The sequence below is a fragment of the Megalopta genalis genome, chromosome 12 (assembly GCF_051020955.1).
Source record: "Megalopta genalis isolate 19385.01 chromosome 12, iyMegGena1_principal, whole genome shotgun sequence".
NCBI lineage: Eukaryota > Metazoa > Arthropoda > Insecta > Hymenoptera > Halictidae > Megalopta > Megalopta genalis.
The window spans coordinates 9,525,179-9,544,364 of NC_135024.1; the positions used below are offsets into that span (position 1 = coordinate 9,525,179).

The window sequence follows — 19,186 nt, forward strand, 5'->3', positions numbered from 1 at the left end:
ATTTTGTTGTTTGTGTAATAGTATCGATAGAAGTGTTAAGTTTAAATGGATTGGTTGACGAAAGAAATAGGAAGTTCGTTCATTTTTGAGTCTTTATTATACAATATTTTTTACCTACGTTCGTAGACACTATAAACGTGTAAACTCTGCGATTTAGTAAACTGTGAGAAGTTGTTGTTTCTCGTAAAAGTTTACGTCCGTAACGTATATTTTAACGGCAAATTGTTCTACAAATGGATTCTTTAAGGATGAAGTGAAGAATGACTAGTAAACTAGTCCTCCTATCATAAAAAAAAAATTCAACATTGCTTTTTAAAAGCTGTACGAACACTTTTGTGAGTTACTGTATGTAGCCGTAATGTGCTTGAGATTGTATCTGATAAATCGATTAATATTGGCAGTGGTCAATCCATGTTTCAAAGTCTCGAAACTTATCTCAAAACTTATTTTTGTATAAACTAAATAATTATAAGAGCATATTTTTGGTTTTTGAGCATCAAAAGGCCAGTTCTATTATTCTATCCGTAACAAAAAGTTAATATAAATTTATCGAATGAGCATGTTGCGCGTTTAGTTCCGTCGACGTTTATCGTCGATCTGCCGATTATTCTCTCAACAACCACCGTTGACCGGAAACCGCAATATCGATACGGAAGTCGACTTCTCTTGGTTACGATTTCACACCGTGTCGTAATATGTGTACTATAGTACCGTCTTGCTCCTATATCCTTCGAAAAGGTAACACTGTGCCTCGCATATTATCAAGTAAATATAAGCTAATCGATACAAGTTCTTTGAGATATCGAACAGAATTTACTGCAAAATGCAATTATCAGAGAGTATGCATGTCGGACGCTAATATTTCTCTACTTCCATGAAAACTTCGACGATAATTTCTCCTTAACACGTTCCGTGCCGAGCTTTTTTTACTCGAATCTTCACACTTTGATATTTTACTAAAACTTGATGTATTACGTGCAATATTATTAATTCTCGTACACATAACAACGTAACAAAAACTTATCAACGCCCATTCTTGCGGTGGAAATTGATTCTTCGGTTCTAAATTTCTTGTAAACAATTTGTTCAGTTTACTAAGTAAACATGCAAGCGTGTACCATCGATGGTACACGTGGCACGGAACGTGTTAATCAAACTCTGATGCACGAAGGATGCACGAAGGATGCTTATTGTAAATATATGAGGAATCTTGAAACGCTTTCTCTACCGTTTTCCGGTTTTTTATAAATAACAAATTTTATCTTCGGGAACGAACTTCGTACAAACACGGCGACGTTGTCTTCTCTTGGGTGTCGTTGCTATTGCCGTTTCTTCTTTTTTTCTTAACGGTACCGTACACATTTCCCGCTTACATTCCTAAAAATGAAGACGCCAGGCAACGCAAGCATAAATATGTAAATAAAAGTATTCAGAATATTCTTCAATATTTTCGATCGTGTAGCGTGTAAGAAGTTCGGAAAGAGTAAGAGGTACGTGAAAAGTTCCGGTGTTCAAGTAGTTTCGTTATATTAATTACATTGATTGCTTTTAGCATACCTCTACGGCTTTGAGGATTGGATAGAGTGGCCGCACGTTCCTGGATTCGTTGATAACTTCCTCCGCATAATCAAGTACTCTCTGATTTTCTTTTTCGACGACATCGCTCATGCTCGTTGCCTTCTCTTCTAGAAGCTTGTCTTGTTCTCGTTGCGCTTCCTGCTGGCTCTAGAAACGCGCGCGAAATACAGGATGTCGCAAAAGCCACTCGCAATCGAAAAATGAGAGGTTTCCGAGGTCATTTTAAACAATTTTTTCCTTGGCGAAAATGCAATCCGCGGCTTCGTTTACGAGTTATAACTCGTAAATATATAACTCGAGGTATAACTCGTGGACTTAAGGCGGGTCCAGTTCCTCGCACCAGCCGAGCTCGCCTCTCATTGGTCAGTGATTTTCGTTAATAACTCGTAAACGAAGCCGCGGATTGCATTTGTGCTAAGGAAAAAGTTACTTCGAATGACCTCATTTCCTGATTACGAGTGATTTTTAGGACACCTTGTGTAGTTAATATCTCCATTCCCAACTATCACATACAGTGAGTCACGGACATATTTAAAACGCCATGTAAAACGAAATAATTTCTATTTCATTGAACTCGACAGTCTATTTAATTGAACCAAATTATTTCAATTGTTTGGAGATGCTACAAGGATTAGTACACTACATTAGACAATGACTAAAAAGATGTTTGCAAAAATTGCAATTGATTGAAGCGACAAGAAAATAGGAACATAGCGTTTTTTAACTTCCTTATTTACATGCCTGCTAAACATTTATGAAAATCGTCGCAAAATTGAGCTACATGCAATCGAAGTACACAGGGATCTACAAAGTACATTGTTGAACACTTTGTCTGTCGCGTAACCCATACGTGGGTGACAGAATTATTTTCTCAGATTGGAAAAAATTTATTTTTACGTTAGATCATTATATAAAGTAATTGATCTCGCACAGTTCAACTAATCAATTTTAATTTGATAATAATAATTGATTTTATATGATACATAATAATGATTTTAATTTGATGATAATAATGTGATATATATACATATATATGTATTAAATAAAAATCCAATAAAATTACTGTACGTTATTGCACTTTTTGATTGGCGCACCAACAATCTGAAAACTTTTCTAAGATTAAAGTATTTTATTTCAAATCAATATATATATATATATATATATATATATATATATATATATATATATATATATATATATATAATATATATATTTAATAATATATATATATATATTCAATATATATATTGATTTGAAATATATAAATGAATAATATAAATTATATATAATAAATATATAAAATATATATGAAATATAATACTTTAATCTTAAATATATATATTGTAATATATATATATATATATATATATTGATTTGAAATAAAATACTTTAATCTTAGAAAAGTTTTCAGGTTGTTGTGATGCGCCAGTCAAAAAGTGCAATAGCGTACAGTGTATAAAACCTGGCTTGACCTTGTCGACCTAGACTCTACGTGTGTGTAAACTGGTTCACGGTGTAAATTACTTACGATTTGTCTTCGCAGCGCAGTTCCATACTCGATCTTTTTCTTCCATTGTGCGCCTTGTTCTTTGAGCTCGACTTCCTCGTTATACTCGGCCCTTTTGAATCTTTGCATCATTTCCCAAGCTTTCAGCTGCTCGGCCTTGCCAACCTGCTCCAATCTCGCTGCAGTCGTTGCTTTATGAAAATCTTGTCTCTGCTTTCGAGACCGGGCCTCGCGTTCCTTCTCATTTCTCTTTCTTTCTTGGTACGTTGCCTCCTGCTCCTCTAGAGCTTTCCTTAATAGTTTCGTCTCCGATTCTTGTGTGGAGTACATGAACTTTCGATGTTGTTCCGCTGTCAAAGGAATAAAATTTTGCGTTCTCTTTCCATACGAAATTACCAAATTGTATGTATAACCTATTTTTAAGATCTTCATTTTGTTAACGCTCCGTGTTAGTTTGCAAGCCTTCGCTTATTATAACCACGTTATTTGATTGCTTAAGTCATCGTTCTGAATTCACATCATATTTGCTAAAAACGAAACGAATTTGTCATGGAACCTAACGTTTTGGACAGCACGGTATCTTGGAAATTCTGTTTCTTATCTTTTATAATCGTTTTTATGTTATTAGAAATATCTGTTCTCTTTTATCAATAATATTCTATCATCAAGAAAAACAGTTTTCTATTGTTAACAATATTCTACTATAAATCAAATCAAGTTTCCATTTGATAATGAAATATATATATATATATATATATTTATATAATTATTAGATATAACTATATATATATTATAATATAATTATAATATATATATATATATATATATATTATAATATTATAATATTATAATGTTATATCTAATAATTATATAAATATTATATATATATAAATATATATAAATAAATATTATAATATTATATTATTATATTATTATATTATTATATTATAATATTTAATATATTTATATCTTATTTTAATTTAACCTATCTAATAATATAATAATAGCTTAAATAATAATTCCCAATCGTATTTGTAGTTCACGAACCTTGTGCTAATTAGCATCAATTAGTATAATTATATAAATTCTATTGCCTAGCCACGTTCTTTCAGCTTAAATAAAAGAAAATCATAAATAATTACATATCGCGTTAGCTCTGATCTCAATGTTCGCTCTCCTTTTTGCTTGAACCTCCTTGTGCAGTTTTTTAATTCGTGTTCTAGCATTCTGATAGGCTTCGATCGCCCGGTCTTCAAACTCTTCCTCCTGTTTCAACTTAAGATCGAACCGTTTCTTCTCTTCGATCGCGTCTCGGAAGAATTGTTTCAGTTTCTGTTTCTTGCCCAGCATCTGTGTTTCATAAAACAATGTAAATACGATGTTCGAGCTTCTTTCAGGCACTTCATAGCAAATACAGCCGAATTTCGATTATTCGAACTGGACAGGAAGACGCGATCGTTCGGTTAATGGAACAGTTACTTGAGCGCAATATAATAATTAAATTATTACTGTTATATAATATATAATAATATATATTATATATTATAAATATAATTATAATAATTATATATATTATATATAGTAATATATATATTAAATAATATATATAATAATAATTATATATATTAAACTATAATAAATATATTATAAATAATTTAATGATTATATCAATAATAGCATATATATACTATTATTAATATAATTTATAATCATTAAATTATTATTATTATACAATAATTAAATTCTGTCGGATCGCCTTCGATTGGAATAATTCCATGCAAGATAATTTCATATTCGGATATCGAAGATTCGGATAATCGTGGCTCTACTGTACAGGGTGTCGCAAAATTATTCAAGTCTGGACTAGAAGTACACTGAAAAAACTCGAGCTCAAAAATCTCAAAAATCTATTTCAAAAATTTATTGCATCGCATTCTACTCATTAAGAAGATCAGCTTTCCGAAGCTTACATTTACATTTACTGTCAATAAAAAAATGTAAGTAATAGAATTTGTTCGATATGTGACCTCGACGTTTCAAGATAATGTAAATCTGTCCCGATAACAATTTCGCGACATCCCGTACGAAGAAACAGAATTTTGAGATTCTGACTTCTTGTTCTTCGTGCTCCTTTATATCCTGCAAATACTTGTTGATATTAATTTGATCCTGCTTCGCGGCTTCAAATTCTTCGGTTTCCTTCTCGATCGTGTTCCTTTCGTTTTCTTCGATCCTACGGTCGTCGGCAAACTTCAACCATACAAACGTTACGGTGACTACAATACAAACAATGAAGGACTTACTGCTCCTTTAATCCGCCGGCATACTTTCTCTGTTTCTCGAGTTGTTCAGCCGCGGTTTGTCGTTGCTCCTCTTCGTACTTCGCCACGTCTCCTTTCATCAGGTTCACGTATCTTGTCTCTTCCTCCTCATCCATACGTTTAAGGGTTTCTTGAAATTTCAGTTGCTCATCCAACTCTCTGTAGCACTGTCAAACGGTTATGGTTTCTTATCTGTTCGATGGAGGACAATGCACTAGCGCTTTATCTACCGGAAGCCTATTTGTAGCTTTATTAACCCCTTGCCGTACTATCTCCTTCGTAGTTGCAATGATTAGAAGCTTTTCGATTGTAATAATTTTTAAGAAGAGAAAAGACAATTTATATTTATTGTGTGACTGCATTTAGTTGAATGCTTAAATATCGATGACAAGAGAACAGAATTTTATTTCGACTTAATAGAACAGAGTAATATTTATCTTAGGAATCTCCATCACATGTCAGAGTCGTCAAAGTATGGCAAAGTATGTATTTGAAATAAGCTTAATCATTTTCTCTTAAACGATAATTTCGACGGAAGCTATAACAATATTATATAACTAAATGATAACTTATTGATTTATGAACAAAATTGATATTATTATATTAAATTCCATTATATATAATTATTATAATTATTATATTAAATTCTATTATATATAATTATTATAATTATTATATTAAATTCTATTATATATAATTATTATAATTATTATATTAAATTCCATTATATATAATTATTATAATTATTATACTAAATTCTATTATATATGATTATTATATAATTGATATTGTTATTATATGAAATTCTATTATATCTATTTTATTATTTGTAGGATAACAGCCAAGTGGTTTATTTAAGGCGTACTCACTACACAATTTATTACAATCAATAAAGTATTTCAAAACAGTAATTTTTCATTTCTTCTTCCTAATGAAACAAATTAATAGTTTAGTAGTACATGTGATATGAATTACCTCGGAAACTAATAAAGCACGATTAATCCGTCTGCACATTGGTTTTCTGTAAAGGATTAATCTTTTCGCTTGTTTTATTATTTCTGCTCTTTCAGCCGCCTTCTTCTCGGCGGACTCCTTAACGAATCTTTCTCTTTCTTCTTCCTCTTGTTTTTTCTTTGCCAGTACTTCTTCTATTCTTCGCTTTTTTAGGTCCTGTTTCGAGGTTTTTTGTTATTCGCACGTCGCACGCTCTTATATCGAACGAAACGAGAGTACATATTTCGAATTTGAACTGTCCTGTTTATGCGATAACAAATACGACGAATTTTCGTCGAGAACTTTTGTAAAATACAGTTTACTTCTCGATTTTTAACGAATTTTAATCAATGCATTCCCCGAAGCATTTTTATGGTTTGTTTAAATCATAGTAATCGGAATTATCGAACGCTAAAACTAATGCTAGGGAAAGGTTGTTAATCGAGGTAATTGTTTCATAATAATTGGTAGAAAGTATTTTATTAAAAAATTACCGTAATTTAGGTTAATACGTTTGAATGGTATTTGCAAAATTCAGAACATTTACTACTAATATGATTTCACGAAACAAATTTTCATAGACAATTATAAATCTGAGCCGAGTTTATGTAAAATTTAAAATATTGTTAATTATGAATATTTAATAGCATTAACACGGCTTTAGTACAAAGGCATTGGAGAATAATTGTAATGCAGTTCTACATGAATTGATCAGACTTATGCGTTAGAATAGCGTTACCGAAATATGAAAATATGTACCTCTATGGCGGTTGTAAACTTTCCTGGATTATCCGCGGCATCCTTATTATTAGAATTTTTCTTCTCTCTTGAATTATTTTCGTTATCGCTTTGTAAGTTTTTAGATTCTATTGCAGGTAGAAGATCCATGTAACCTGACGATTTCTGTTTAGGGACAGTCTTTTAAACGGAGAAATGGAATAGTAGTAAATTTAGAAATAAATAGTAACATAACAATGTATAGTGATAATTTTATAAATAATATGGAGAATATTCATAATCGTTAGTCCTAACATGCTTCTTAAAAAAGAGTACTTAAAAAAGTAGTTACTCTGAAGATCCCGCTGCACTTTTTACAGTTTTCTAATGAATCGTGATATCTTATTTTAAACAAATCTACGCCAAGTCAAGAAATAGCCACAGAAAAAGAAAAGATTTTAAGTTATCCGATAGAGAAAATATTTTTACGACAAAATGATCAAATTTCCGAAATTAAAAAAATTTCCGAAAATAAATTTTCCAAATTTATTTAAACATTACATCACAACAATATTGCACATTATTACGGTAACAAACAAGAAATCAAGAGCACAGGCTAAATTTAAAACATGCACATTTCGCCAAAGATACAAATGTAATTGCAGAATTTATTTGTTCTTTTGCTAAAAGAAAAACGATTGTATACGAGTGTGACGAGTGTGTAACAGTTGTAAATAATAAACACGTAATTATATTATACACGATGAAGAACTTTCTTCGAAACTCTTTTTATCAGACTTGATTTCATAGACCATATGAAATGATTGTATCTAAAAAGCTAATAACATAGATATACAATATATTAGATATAAATATAAATATTAGAAAGCTGTTTAAATATGTATAAGTTTCAAGTAATCAGTATAAAGTAATCAGTTTAAAGTAATCAAGTTCAAAATAACGTTATTATATATTCGTGCATTATAAAAAATATATACATGATTAAATTTAAAACTACTTGATTAAATTTAATATATGCTTCATAAAAAATTAAATATACGCTATAAATGTATAATGTAAAACGTGTACCTTTAAACAAGGAGAAGATTTTATTGATTCTTTCGAAGCCGAGGTTCCACTGGTTACAGCTTGTGCATTTTTATCATTTTCGTCAGTCATATCACAATTAACAGATTACCCTTAATTACCCTTATCTGACAAATTAATCGGATTAGCCTTTCGATGTGAATTCGTTAATCAGTTATTTTATGTAAATGAAACACTAATTAATGATCTTAGACAGAAACAGCAAACTATATCACTGTACGTCAGAAGGAGGAAAATATTTTAATTTCGAATTTGTAGTGTATCAAAAATTTGTACGAGTTCGATTGATCAATGTATTTGTCACGTAGATCGAAAATATGTGAAGCGTTAGATTTTTCTTTTTTATTTCTTCATTGAACACCATATGTTTTATCGTGCACTAACAGTGTGTAACTTGGTAGCTATACTTGGCAGTAATAATACAAATATAATAATCTAGTAGAACGTGTACAACATGCTACAAAAACCAGAACGGATGTGATGGACTGCGTGATTTCGTTTCTTAATGATATTGCGGATAACTTTAGGTGCAATCGTTGTCTTGGTAACCGAATTCGTACAATCGATAATCCGCATTAAAGAATACGTATGTATGTATGTATGTATATACATACTACCCTTCTTTGCCAGCAGATATGATGTATTTATACGAATTTATTTATATGAATTTATACGAATTTATTTATACGAATTTATTTATACGAATTTATACGAATTTATTTATACGAATTTATGCGAATTTATTTATACGAATTTATACGAATTTATTTATACGAATTTATGCGAATTTATTTATACGAATTTATACGAATTTATTTATACGAATTTATGCGAATTTATTTATACGAATTTATACGAATTTATTTATGGAATGCAATTTTGAGAATAAATAATATTAAATGAAATTGTTACAAATGTAATACGTGCTTCGGAAATTACAAAAATGGTACGTCGAGGTATATAATATAATCTAATAATATATAATATAATATAATCATAGACCATCGTATAACAGAAATGATAATAGTATAAAAAAGGGGTGCCACAATAAGAAGTACAAATTAAAAATTAAATGTGATGGTAGTAACAATATCTTTTAAATAAATAAATAAAACAATTAAAATAGAAAAGAAATTATTATAGAAAAGAAATAAATGAATTATGTATATGAAATAATATCAAAACATATTATTATCGAAAAACATTCAAGTTATTGCAAGTTCTTCATACAAGAATATTGTAAGAATAATGTTCGGATAAGGGAGTCTCTACTATATAATAATATTGAAATTTCTGGATCCAGTTTTGTAACACTTAATAAATCAGTAATTAATAATTGTATTTTATATCTCATAATAGGGTTCGCGTGCAATAAAGGCTATAATAAAATTATCCTAACGTGTTTAATGATTTGCTTAACTACTTGTTTAATCATTACGCTGCTTTTTAATGTAAGTTATTAACAATAAACAAAGACTGTTGTGTTTTCTTAAATAACATTTCTTTTTCTTTACATATAAACTTTAATCGAGCCGGTGAAGTTATAAAACATGTATCTATTATATAATAACAAACATATGAATTTACTTTTTTGAAACGTTGCACATCCAATATTCTCAATGGACATCGAATTTTATATATATAACAAATTACTAGAACACAGTATATCAACTTATAATTTCAAGAAAAAAAATAATGTAATTAAGATTATCAAAGGACAAAAATGATCGAAGACTGGGTAATCAATTTAAGGTAAAAAATTCATGTAGTTTTGTATCATAGTTTCTATTTCTATTTCTATTTATCATAGTTTCTTTTCTATTTCTCACTACGTTCAATTTACACGAAAAGATAAAACTTTGCAAGAGACAGAACAAAGGTAAATTTGTGAACAATTGAATTATTTTGCTTATGTTCAGTAATACTGTCAAACAAATTTAAATATTGCTTTTAAAAAATAAAGAATTTCAGCTCTGTCTTATAATATAATTAAATTTTTCCTTAAATCCTTAATTGACAAAATGAGTTCAAAACTGCTCAAGAAAATTAATTTCTTAGAGGTGTCTCGCTGTCATTCAACATTGCTCGAACATGTTTAAACGTTTGTAATGTTATACAAAAATGCGCGTTATATTTAGGGAAATCTACAGAATCCATTACGCAATGAACATTCGCGTGATTTTTACGATTAAAGGAGAAAAAAAATGTTTAAAGTTAAAAATACAACTTCCTTTTTTTAAAGTACATTTCTCAAAAACCGAGAACGAAAAAGAACAGGATCGATGTTGACAAATATGATAACAATAATAATCATCTAATTCCCGTTTTATCGACAACGAAACCATTTCAGTTCCAACGGTTTCCGAATATAGCCACAAGATGGCCGCGGAGCGTGGTCGTGCACCTGTGATGACAGCACGTGCTACACCTGAGTGGCGGTCTCGATCTCGGAAAAGTGAGTATAATCGTGTTCTAAAGGTGTTTCCCTGTTCCTCAGGCCTACCTGGCTTCTACCTGTTGTCGGGGCAGTCTTGTGTTTTGAATTGTGTGCCGAAAATCGGACGAGTGTCAACGTGCTCCGACGAAATCGTCCTATATTTACTCGACGCTCGCACGTGTGCCGCCAATGTTTCGAGAGTAAATTGTGGATTGATAATTAACCTTGGCAGAGAGACTCGTGCTCATTGATAGAAGACGCTCGATACGAGTGTCATGGGAACATTCACGGTAAAAGATTATTGGCCGTGCAGCCAGATATTTCTTATTAAAGCGAGCAGCAGAAGAATCAGATGCGACTGCGATACTAACCTAACCCTTTGCACTCGTATGCCCGAAGTATGGATGCTTAACGAATCCGTTAAATAGAACGCCATGATACGTAAAACGAATTTTTATCGATACGATACTGTCTAGCGTATGGTGTTCGCATAGGTCGTAGCGTATACAGTCACTCACAAAATTAAGCGTGGACTTGAGCTGGCAATGATGACTGACGGAAAAATAAACAAAACCGGATATTTTCAAAAATAAAAGCACAATATATGTTTTATCTGGGTGTTTCGATAGTTGATTCTTTGAAAAACTTTTTTTTAAATTGGACTATTTATCTATATTTCAACACTAAACGTAAAAGTGCGCTTGTTTCGTCGTCGCAAAATTGAACGTACAGTTAATTAAGTATTTAAAACACTGAGTTTTGTGAAACTTATTAGATACTTTTTTTCGATTTGAAATTTGTTCAGTTGTCTCTAGGTCATTTATCACTATTTATTAGTAAATGTTAGCGCCATGTTTTCCAAAGATCAGAGACCGAAATTTCTGTACGAAAAATTGCGGTAAAATTGTACTGTCAAGGGAAATCGTTAAGATAAAATTGGTCAAGTAATAGGAAGGACTCGTTCTGCGATGTAGAAAATTATTAATAATTATAAATACAGTGGAACACTTCGTAATAAAGTAGAGCGTGGAAGAAAAAAAATAATGAGTGAAACCGACGGGCGGTACATAGTGAGACAAATTAAAATTGATCCCAAAATTAACAATGGATGTGTCTTCAAGAATTAAACATACTGTCTCTACGGAAACTGTCCGCAGAGTTCTACGCGATAAAGGGTGTCGCGGTAGAATAGCGAGAGAGAAACCTTACATTTCCAACGTGAAGCATCGCAAGCGTTTGGAATCCGCGAAACGAAGGTTTTTGAAATAATATAATATTTTTCGGATGAAGTTAAAATGAACTTATTTAATTCAGACGGTAGAATAATCGTTTAGCAAAAAGTGAACGAGGAGTTCAACAAGAATAACACGCTTCCAACACTGAAGCACCGCGGGGGTTCGATCATGTTATGGGGATGTATGACAGCCAACGGAGTTGATAAAAAATTGAATTTATTGAAACTACTATGGCTAAGTTTAAATATCTCGATATTTAAAAAAATATATATTTGTAGTGTTCAGCCGAAAAATTACAAATGCCATCGGTATAAATACTACTTCCAATACGTTCCAAAGTTATTACCCCCCTCCCCTCCCCCCAATCGATATTAATCCCATTAAGCACCTGTGGCAGGAATTAAAATTAAAATTGAGTGATCGTGGATATAGCAGTAAAACAGATACAAAAGTTAATATTGAGAAAATATGGAAGAATATTCCAAGTTTAACAAAAAAAAACTTAGATGAGTCGATGTTTAGGCGTTTAAAAGCAGTTGTTAATACAAAAGGTTACGCAAGAAAATATTAAAATTACGTTTAAGTTTGTTATTTATGTATAATATAACATCTGTACGCTCAATTTTCTGACGACGAAATAAGGCCGTATTTTTACGGTTAGCGTTAAATATAGATAAATAGTTAATTTGATTAAATTAATATGAAAATGTCGACTCAAATGATAGATTCCGAATATGTGTATCGATTTTGATCTATTCGAAGAATTTAATACGATGGCCGCGATGTAGAAAAATATTTGTAGAATTCGTAGGAATAATATTATTGTTTCCATTCAGTTTTCACGCGTGAATTCATACAATCCACATTCAATTCATTGTATGTATTTGCATAGTACGTGTATACTTCAAGTTGATAGAAGTTACTGTCACAGTGATGACATTACGTAATTTATTAGATGTGTTATTATATTTACTGTGATCTTTATCTTTTGGCTTGGGATAACTTGCGGTTAAATCCGTTTATGTACATGTTTTGTTGTTTCGTGTCTGATCTAACATATCGTTCTTTAAATCCATTGTCTTAACATTATTATTTGCAATATTATTATACTATTATAATAATATTATTATTACTGCAATTTTTTCTCTTTGGTTTTCTTTTATATAAACCGCTGTTATACGCATTTAAATTTCATCCGTGTTTGTAATTATTTCTTTGTTTATTGGATTGCTGTGATTGATAGATGATGCCTGTAATTATGTATGTATCTGTCAATTCAAAACTTTAGTCTTTCTCGGTCACTTTATAAAAAATCTAAATACATCAGAAATCTTTGGAGTAAAATATGATAATAATCAAAATATGCTGTCTTTCATAAGCATCGAAGTACAATGTGCGTTTATAAAATATTTTGCGCACTGTGTAAACAAATCGAAATTCAGATTGCATGAAGAACATTATTTAGTAAACGGGAAATTATACTAGACCAACAATTCAGTGATATACTTCTTTATATTATTCTATTATTTATTATACTTCTTTTTATTATTCTATTATTATATCCTTCTTCTTTATATATATATATATATAATTAAATAAGAAAATAATTATTGTTTCATGTTAAATATACTATCCTGCTTGCGCATTGTTATTTTTCTTGGTTTTTTACAATTAATGTCAGCAAATCGTTTTCTATTTTATCGTGATGCTGACGATGAAAAACGACGTAAACGAACATTTGCAAAGTACACGTTTGTCGTTTACTGTTGCATCAGGCTATTTAAGATACTTTTGTTTAATTACACTGCAGTCTATAATATTTTGTTATTCGAACCACGTAACGCTCTTTCTATTAAAGTCAAGCAAAGAGTGAACAAATAAATATTTCCTCCAAATAAACCAAAACAATTTGTATGATCAAGTATTACTGTTCGCATGATCGTATCGATCCACGAGTTACTACAACATTCCGACAATCTGAAGTTCCCGAGATACTATTTCGTCTTCTCCGTAATTAAGACCGCTATCATTTCGTTGCAGGTGAAGGTGATACGCGGGAGAGGAATGTATCGCTTTATTTTCGGAGGACGTGAAAATGTGAGTACATTCTCAACTTTCAGTTTCTCGATTCTCACGCGAATTTTAAGTTTCCTACCACGTAAACATTAACCCAGTATTTATCCACTGAAAAATTCAAGCGACCTAACAAATTTCCAATTATTAATAAAACAGAAAAACCGGATGAGAACGCATCGGCGGGATTTGATGAACGGGTTTGCAACGATAACAAAAAGGGTGCACAGAGAACAATGAAAAATTGATCAATGAAACATGTTTATTAGAAATCTAGTATCATTTCTCTAGGTCTAGAGTAAATATCACAGGTACACGTTTCTCTATCACAAGATCCTCTACTCGGTCACGTTTTCTCCTCCCGTCGACAATCCCAACGGGAGGCGCCAATATTATCGGACATTCGAATGCGTGTCAAGCGTGTAAAACTGATTACAGCCGACCGAGGAGATATGTACACATAACAACATTTTCGGCGCGAGCGAAGGTGGTTTGTTCCTCCCCGTCCGTCGGTCGTTCCTCTACCGGCGCGCGAGTCGACGCGGGGAAACCACGACGGTTTCGTCACGCGGTCTCGCGCCGAAATCGGCAAAATAAACTTCTCGATTAAAAAAAAAAGTATGAAATAAAGAATAGATATCATCTCTGTAGAGTGGATTAAAGCTTCAGCCGCGCGGCGCCGTTACGCGAGCGTACCGTTTATTACATCGAGATCCTACACGTTGTCCACCGCTGTCGGCGGTCATCGGGGTTCGTTCGAACGAATTCCTAATATCCGGGCGGACCGTGGCGAAAGAATTTCTCCCGTCGACCGGCCGCACCCCCACGATCCTTCACTCCGAGGTGGCGGTCTTGAGCAAATTCGAAGCAAACGAAATCTTAAGTCTATTCCTCTTCGGATCACGAATCCGTATTTGCACACCCCGTAGGCGTAATTAGAAAAACAATCCTCGTGCAGCTTCTCGAGGATCGGAGAGAGAGAGAGAGAGAGAGAGAGAGAGAGAGAGAGAGAGAGACCGAGGCTACCCGAGATTATTTCTTTCGCGTTTACGATCTCCCTTTGTTCGAGGGCGCGCGAGTTAGTTCGCTCGAATCACAGACAAAATTGCAACACCGGTGTCGATTTCCAGCTCGATGGTTGCTGGTTGATGGCCCGGCCAGGTCGACCAGCTATTTCAAGAAGCTTTGTCGACAGGATTTTATTACCGATGGCTCCCCCGTCGATTCTGCTCCGGCTCCTCCCTTATTACCACGGTCTCCAGATCGGCTCGTTGGGTTTAGCGACCTGCAGGAGGCCTTGGTGACCTTGGGATATGCTCTCGATTTCCGTTCGGACGGGAGAGGGCTGGCTGGAGGCCGGTGTCAGAGGCATCGAGTACTCGTCGGAGCTGAGATCGCTGCTCGAGGACGGGGAGGACTGCGGCGCGGCCACGTGGATGGTCAAAGGGCCGGTTTTGTCCATGGCGTTCAGCTTGTGGCCCAAGTGGGTCATCAATTTTGTGCCCAAAGCAACGTCGACGCCGGGAGTGGCGGCGAGGCAGCGGCTGACTTCGTTCGCGCAATGCGTGTACCCGGCTCTGAAGCGGTCGGCGTCGATCACCGGATTCGCGGAAAGCCGTTGCTGCCGTTGCAGCTTGTGGAGATGACGCACGGTCAGCTCGAGGATGTCGGCCTTCTCCAGCTTGGCCACGTTCTCGCCGTCACCGGCCAGCGCTGTCACCATGAGGTCCTTCAGCTCGTCCAAACACCGGTTGATGCGTGCTCGGCGTTTCCGTTCCAGCATAGGTTTCATCACCTGGAAATTGAAAATAGGGAACCGTTACAGCGACACGTCGTTCATCCCGGAATCGAATGTAATTAGGAAAGAGAAAGGGGAACCCCGACTCGACGTCGAAACAAAAGAGAACCACGACGGTGATCGTCGAGAAGCGGCGACGGCCTCGTCGTCGTCATAGCCGAAGCAACAAGTGGTTCGTCGAGGAAATCTTGCTACGGAATTCAAGGGACGCTTACCTTTCTGTACTGATAGGTCCTGGAGATCGGTTGCTCCTGTCCGTCAACAATCATGATCTGCTCGTGCATCTGCATGCTTGTTAATCCCTTGGGTTTCTTCGGTTGGTTATCTTCACACACCGATAACGACGAACTTTTTCACTTTATCGCGACAATAATAATCACACTTGTCGCCGGGACGTCCTCGATTGTCACACCAGGGCCCCTTTTTGCGTAACGCAGCGGTCTCGAAACTGTTCGAAATATGTTGTTCACTGAAATTCGCTGGAAACGTATCGACTCGTATCTCCGACGCGTCTCCTGCTCGAACTCGGTGAACGATCACAGTGATTGTGGTGGCTGTCGGCTGCGGCCGATGCTTATATAGTCACGGGCCCTTCGGCAGGGTGGGGCGAGGGGCTGCAGCCTGGGTCCCTAGTGGGGGACAGGCCTTCCGTGGGAACGGTCCGTAGAGGTTGGTTCCCAAGCAAGCACACCACCTGTAAGCGGCAGCTGCCAGACACGCGCCCACACCAAGCCATCGTCACCGTTTCTTTGTCCTCGTTGCACCTACCGTTTGAACCCGTATTTCCTACCTCCTCTGATCCTCCTCGGTTAGTCGTGCCACGGTATGCACGGCTTAAACGTGCCTCTCTTTCTCTCTTTGCTCCTTTCGGCTTGCTGTTTCACGAACGTGCGCTCATACGGAAGGACCCGATATCGTCGTGTCCTTTCCTTCGTTCAAGCTGCCGAAGGAGCGACGGAGAGACGGTTCGACGGATCAAAGGGAGACGGAGCGCGATGGGGACGGGGCGGCGAAGGGGAGGAGGAGAGGATCGCGGCTCCCTCGTTCCACCTAGTCTTCCTCCTTTTTCCATTCTAGTACCCGAAGAGGGTACTCGTGCTACATCTTCTTATCGTGATCGCGTCTCCGTCTGGCCGGCTCGCGGGCCGATCGGCCCGTCCTTGTCCGAACAGCAGCCCGGTTGGAGCGTGCTGGGCACAAGTCCAGCGTTCTCTCGATCGCAATCCCGCTAGTTACACGTTACTGAATCACGGTACGTGTGTCTATGCTACCAAGCCACCGCGAAACGATACACCGTGCCCGCTCTGCCGCGCGCTGATCGCGCGCCGCCCCGCTTCCTCCCGTCTCCTGTCGCTTCCTCTCCGTAATTGATCAATCATTTTCTGCACGTATTAACCGTCGCGTGAGAAACCCGCCGCAGAGACACGGAGAGACAAATATCGCGCGATAAAACCCGACGTTCTGAAAAGGATGTGATGAATCGTCTAACGCGGTTGTTGTCGCGTGGGCGCGACCGGCAAACGTTACCGAACTTTGTAATTAGCCGACGGTTCGAACGCGGTTCGAGCGCCGTTCGAAAGCCGTGTAATTACACACGGTTGCTCAACGAGGACTACCACGATACCCGCTCGATTCCTCTTATTCTTCGCCATTATTTCGCTGGAATCGTGCTTTTTTATGCTTTCTAACGCCGCAACGACCGGACACGTTTTAAACGACCGGGTCTTCTCGTTTTATCGCGATCGACGGAGGTTCTAAAAATCCTGTCGCGAGAAATGGGATTATTAGACTGCGGAGCTTGTGGCGGAACGGAAAGAGTTTCTTCATCGATTATGCAGAACGGAAGTTCGATGGAAAGGTGTTTTAGCTTCTTTCGATGATGTTGATGCAGGGAGAGTAGCGCAACGTTGTTTTAAAATTCTTCTCGGGTTTTCGATGCTGAGTTTATACGTTTTTTGGTCTAAATGCACAAAATCGGCAGTCTAACGATTACTTGTAGGTACATATATCTTGTTGTGATAGAATAGTAGAATAATTGTTTCGATGTTTCTATTAAGTTTGTTTTAGAGATCGGCAGTTTGTGCGATATAAAAATCGAGTGGTACAGAAGATTGCATCGACTATTCTCTGTTTTTCGCGTTATCGATATCTTAACACTTTCACGACCGCGTAAAAAACCTCAGAAATTTCATAAAGTTAAAGTATTTTATTCCATTAAATAAGAATTGCGAAATCCGACATTCGTACCTCTTGCAAATCTTAATAAAATTAAGCATTTTTAATTTTTAGAAGTTGGAAGTGGAACATTTCCCAATTCGGTCATCAATCAACTGAATTTAAAACGGGGAGATCTCCCCGGTATTATTTAATTATTAACCCTTTGCACTCGAAGCCATTTTAACTGGAAATCTAAATTAATTTTTCCGACTTATGGTATTTCCATTTTGTATGACAAAGTGCATTTTATGCGTATGAAATTTAATCTTGTGACTTTATACAACAATTAGACTTTTAACAAGTTTTTACGTCTAGACTTTTGTAATATAAGAATTATCTTGAAACGTGATGTTACAATTTTAATGGTACCTCAGAGTCACCACTCGAGTGCAAAGGGTTAAATAATACATAATAATATATATATATATATATATATATATAATTAAATAATACATTTTAATGATTAACGGTATTATTAATAATAAAATATCGTCGTATACGTATGTAATCGATAAGGACCGAACTGACTACGTCAGAGATTGAAAACAGTCATGACATCGGTTTCGATTCTTCAAACAGTTGTGGAGAATCGAAAAAGTTTCATAATTGTTATAAGAAATATCGATTCTAATTTTATATCGGTTCTGATTTTTTTCGGAACCGATATTATATTGCAGGGGTGGATAAACTTTTGATCGCTACGTGCAACCTGCTTTTTTTAAATTATATTATACCAACATCCTATGTGCGTTAAGTGATCATAAGAAAAGTAATAATTTAAAGCCAAAAATAAGTTTAAATTTAAAACGAACATACAGTGGCCCCTTTTAAAACGCGATAACTTTTTCAAAACTGAACTTTTTTTTAGATGATAAAAGGACTAATCTACTAGACGATGACTAAAAGTATCTTTTTTTTTAAATTTTGCTATTACTTGGAAAGAAAAGAAAAAGATGAGAAAGTCTCGTTTTTTAACTTTTTTATGCGCATTCCAAGTAATAGCAAAATTTAAAAAGAAAATCGTTTCAGTAATCGTCTAGTAGACTGGTTCCTCTATCATCTAAAGAAAATTCGAGCCGTTTAGTTCAGTTTTAAAATAGTTATTGCGTTTTAAAGAACTGAACACTTTTGTGGGCCACTGTAGATAATATCAGACAGGCGGGCGACTAGGAATAGTTGTTACGCGGTCAACCAGTCGACCAC

At 35.1% G+C, this 19,186-nt stretch overlaps 3 protein-coding genes across 8 annotated transcripts in view; 1 reads left to right on the forward strand and 2 right to left on the reverse strand.

Annotated features, from left to right (window-relative positions):
- Positions 1 to 78: 78 nt before the first annotated feature.
- LOC117219133 (uncharacterized) lies at positions 79 to 8,721 on the reverse strand. Of its 2 annotated transcripts, none has more exons than XM_033468049.2 (9): positions 8,206 to 8,721; positions 7,159 to 7,302; positions 6,382 to 6,576; positions 5,389 to 5,573; positions 5,198 to 5,318; positions 4,228 to 4,435; positions 3,107 to 3,435; positions 1,558 to 1,725; positions 79 to 1,377 (listed from the first exon to the last, which is right to left on the reverse strand). In XM_033468049.2, the coding sequence occupies exons 1-9, from the start codon at positions 8,293 to 8,295 to the stop codon at positions 1,243 to 1,245; spliced, it is 1,575 nt and encodes a 524-aa protein (XP_033323940.2). In that variant the 5' UTR covers positions 8,296 to 8,721; the 3' UTR covers positions 79 to 1,242. The 2 variants fall into 2 exon arrangements, with proteins under 2 accessions (XP_033323940.2, XP_076381664.1); XM_076525549.1 differs by having other exon boundaries at positions 7,159 to 7,317.
- Positions 8,722 to 10,606: 1,885 nt separating this feature from the next.
- LOC117219088 (uncharacterized) overlaps positions 10,607 to 19,186 on the forward strand; it is a 327,339-nt gene continuing 318,759 nt past the window's right edge. For 3 of the 5 annotated variants that reach the window (XR_013034608.1, XR_013034611.1, XR_013034610.1), the window contains exons 1-2: positions 10,607 to 10,678; positions 13,936 to 13,992. Coding sequence is in view for 1 of the 5 variants with exons in the window: in XM_076525810.1 (XP_076381925.1) it covers positions 10,936 to 10,950; positions 13,936 to 13,992 (72 nt within the window). In the remaining 4 variants the exon portion in view is untranslated. The other 2 variants (XR_013034609.1, XM_076525810.1) reach the window with 1 other exon arrangement.
- LOC117219091 (enhancer of split m7 protein) lies at positions 14,213 to 17,021 on the reverse strand. The gene is made up of 2 exons (XM_033467985.2): positions 15,982 to 17,021; positions 14,213 to 15,763 (listed from the first exon to the last, which is right to left on the reverse strand). The coding sequence occupies exons 1-2, from the start codon at positions 16,054 to 16,056 to the stop codon at positions 15,215 to 15,217; spliced, it is 624 nt and encodes a 207-aa protein (XP_033323876.1). The 5' UTR covers positions 16,057 to 17,021; the 3' UTR covers positions 14,213 to 15,214.

Excerpts from the sequence above, each read along its gene's own strand:
- LOC117219133 (XM_076525549.1), bottom strand. The coding sequence starts at position 8,295 with ATGACTGACGAAAATGATAAAAATGCACAAGCTGTAACCAGTGGAACC. Across the intron at positions 5,574-6,381 it reads GTGCTTTATTAGTTTCCGAG|TGCTACAGAGAGTTGGATGA; the intron begins GTAATTCATATC and ends ACCGTTTGACAG. Across the intron at positions 4,436-5,197 it reads AGGAGCACGAAGAACAAGAA|ATGCTGGGCAAGAAACAGAA; the intron begins GTCAGAATCTCA and ends TATGAAACACAG.
- LOC117219091 (XM_033467985.2), bottom strand. The coding sequence starts at position 16,056 with ATGCAGATGCACGAGCAGATCATGATTGTTGACGGACAGGAGCAACCG. Across the intron at positions 15,764-15,981 it reads GGACCTATCAGTACAGAAAG|GTGATGAAACCTATGCTGGA; the intron begins GTAAGCGTCCCT and ends TTCAATTTCCAG.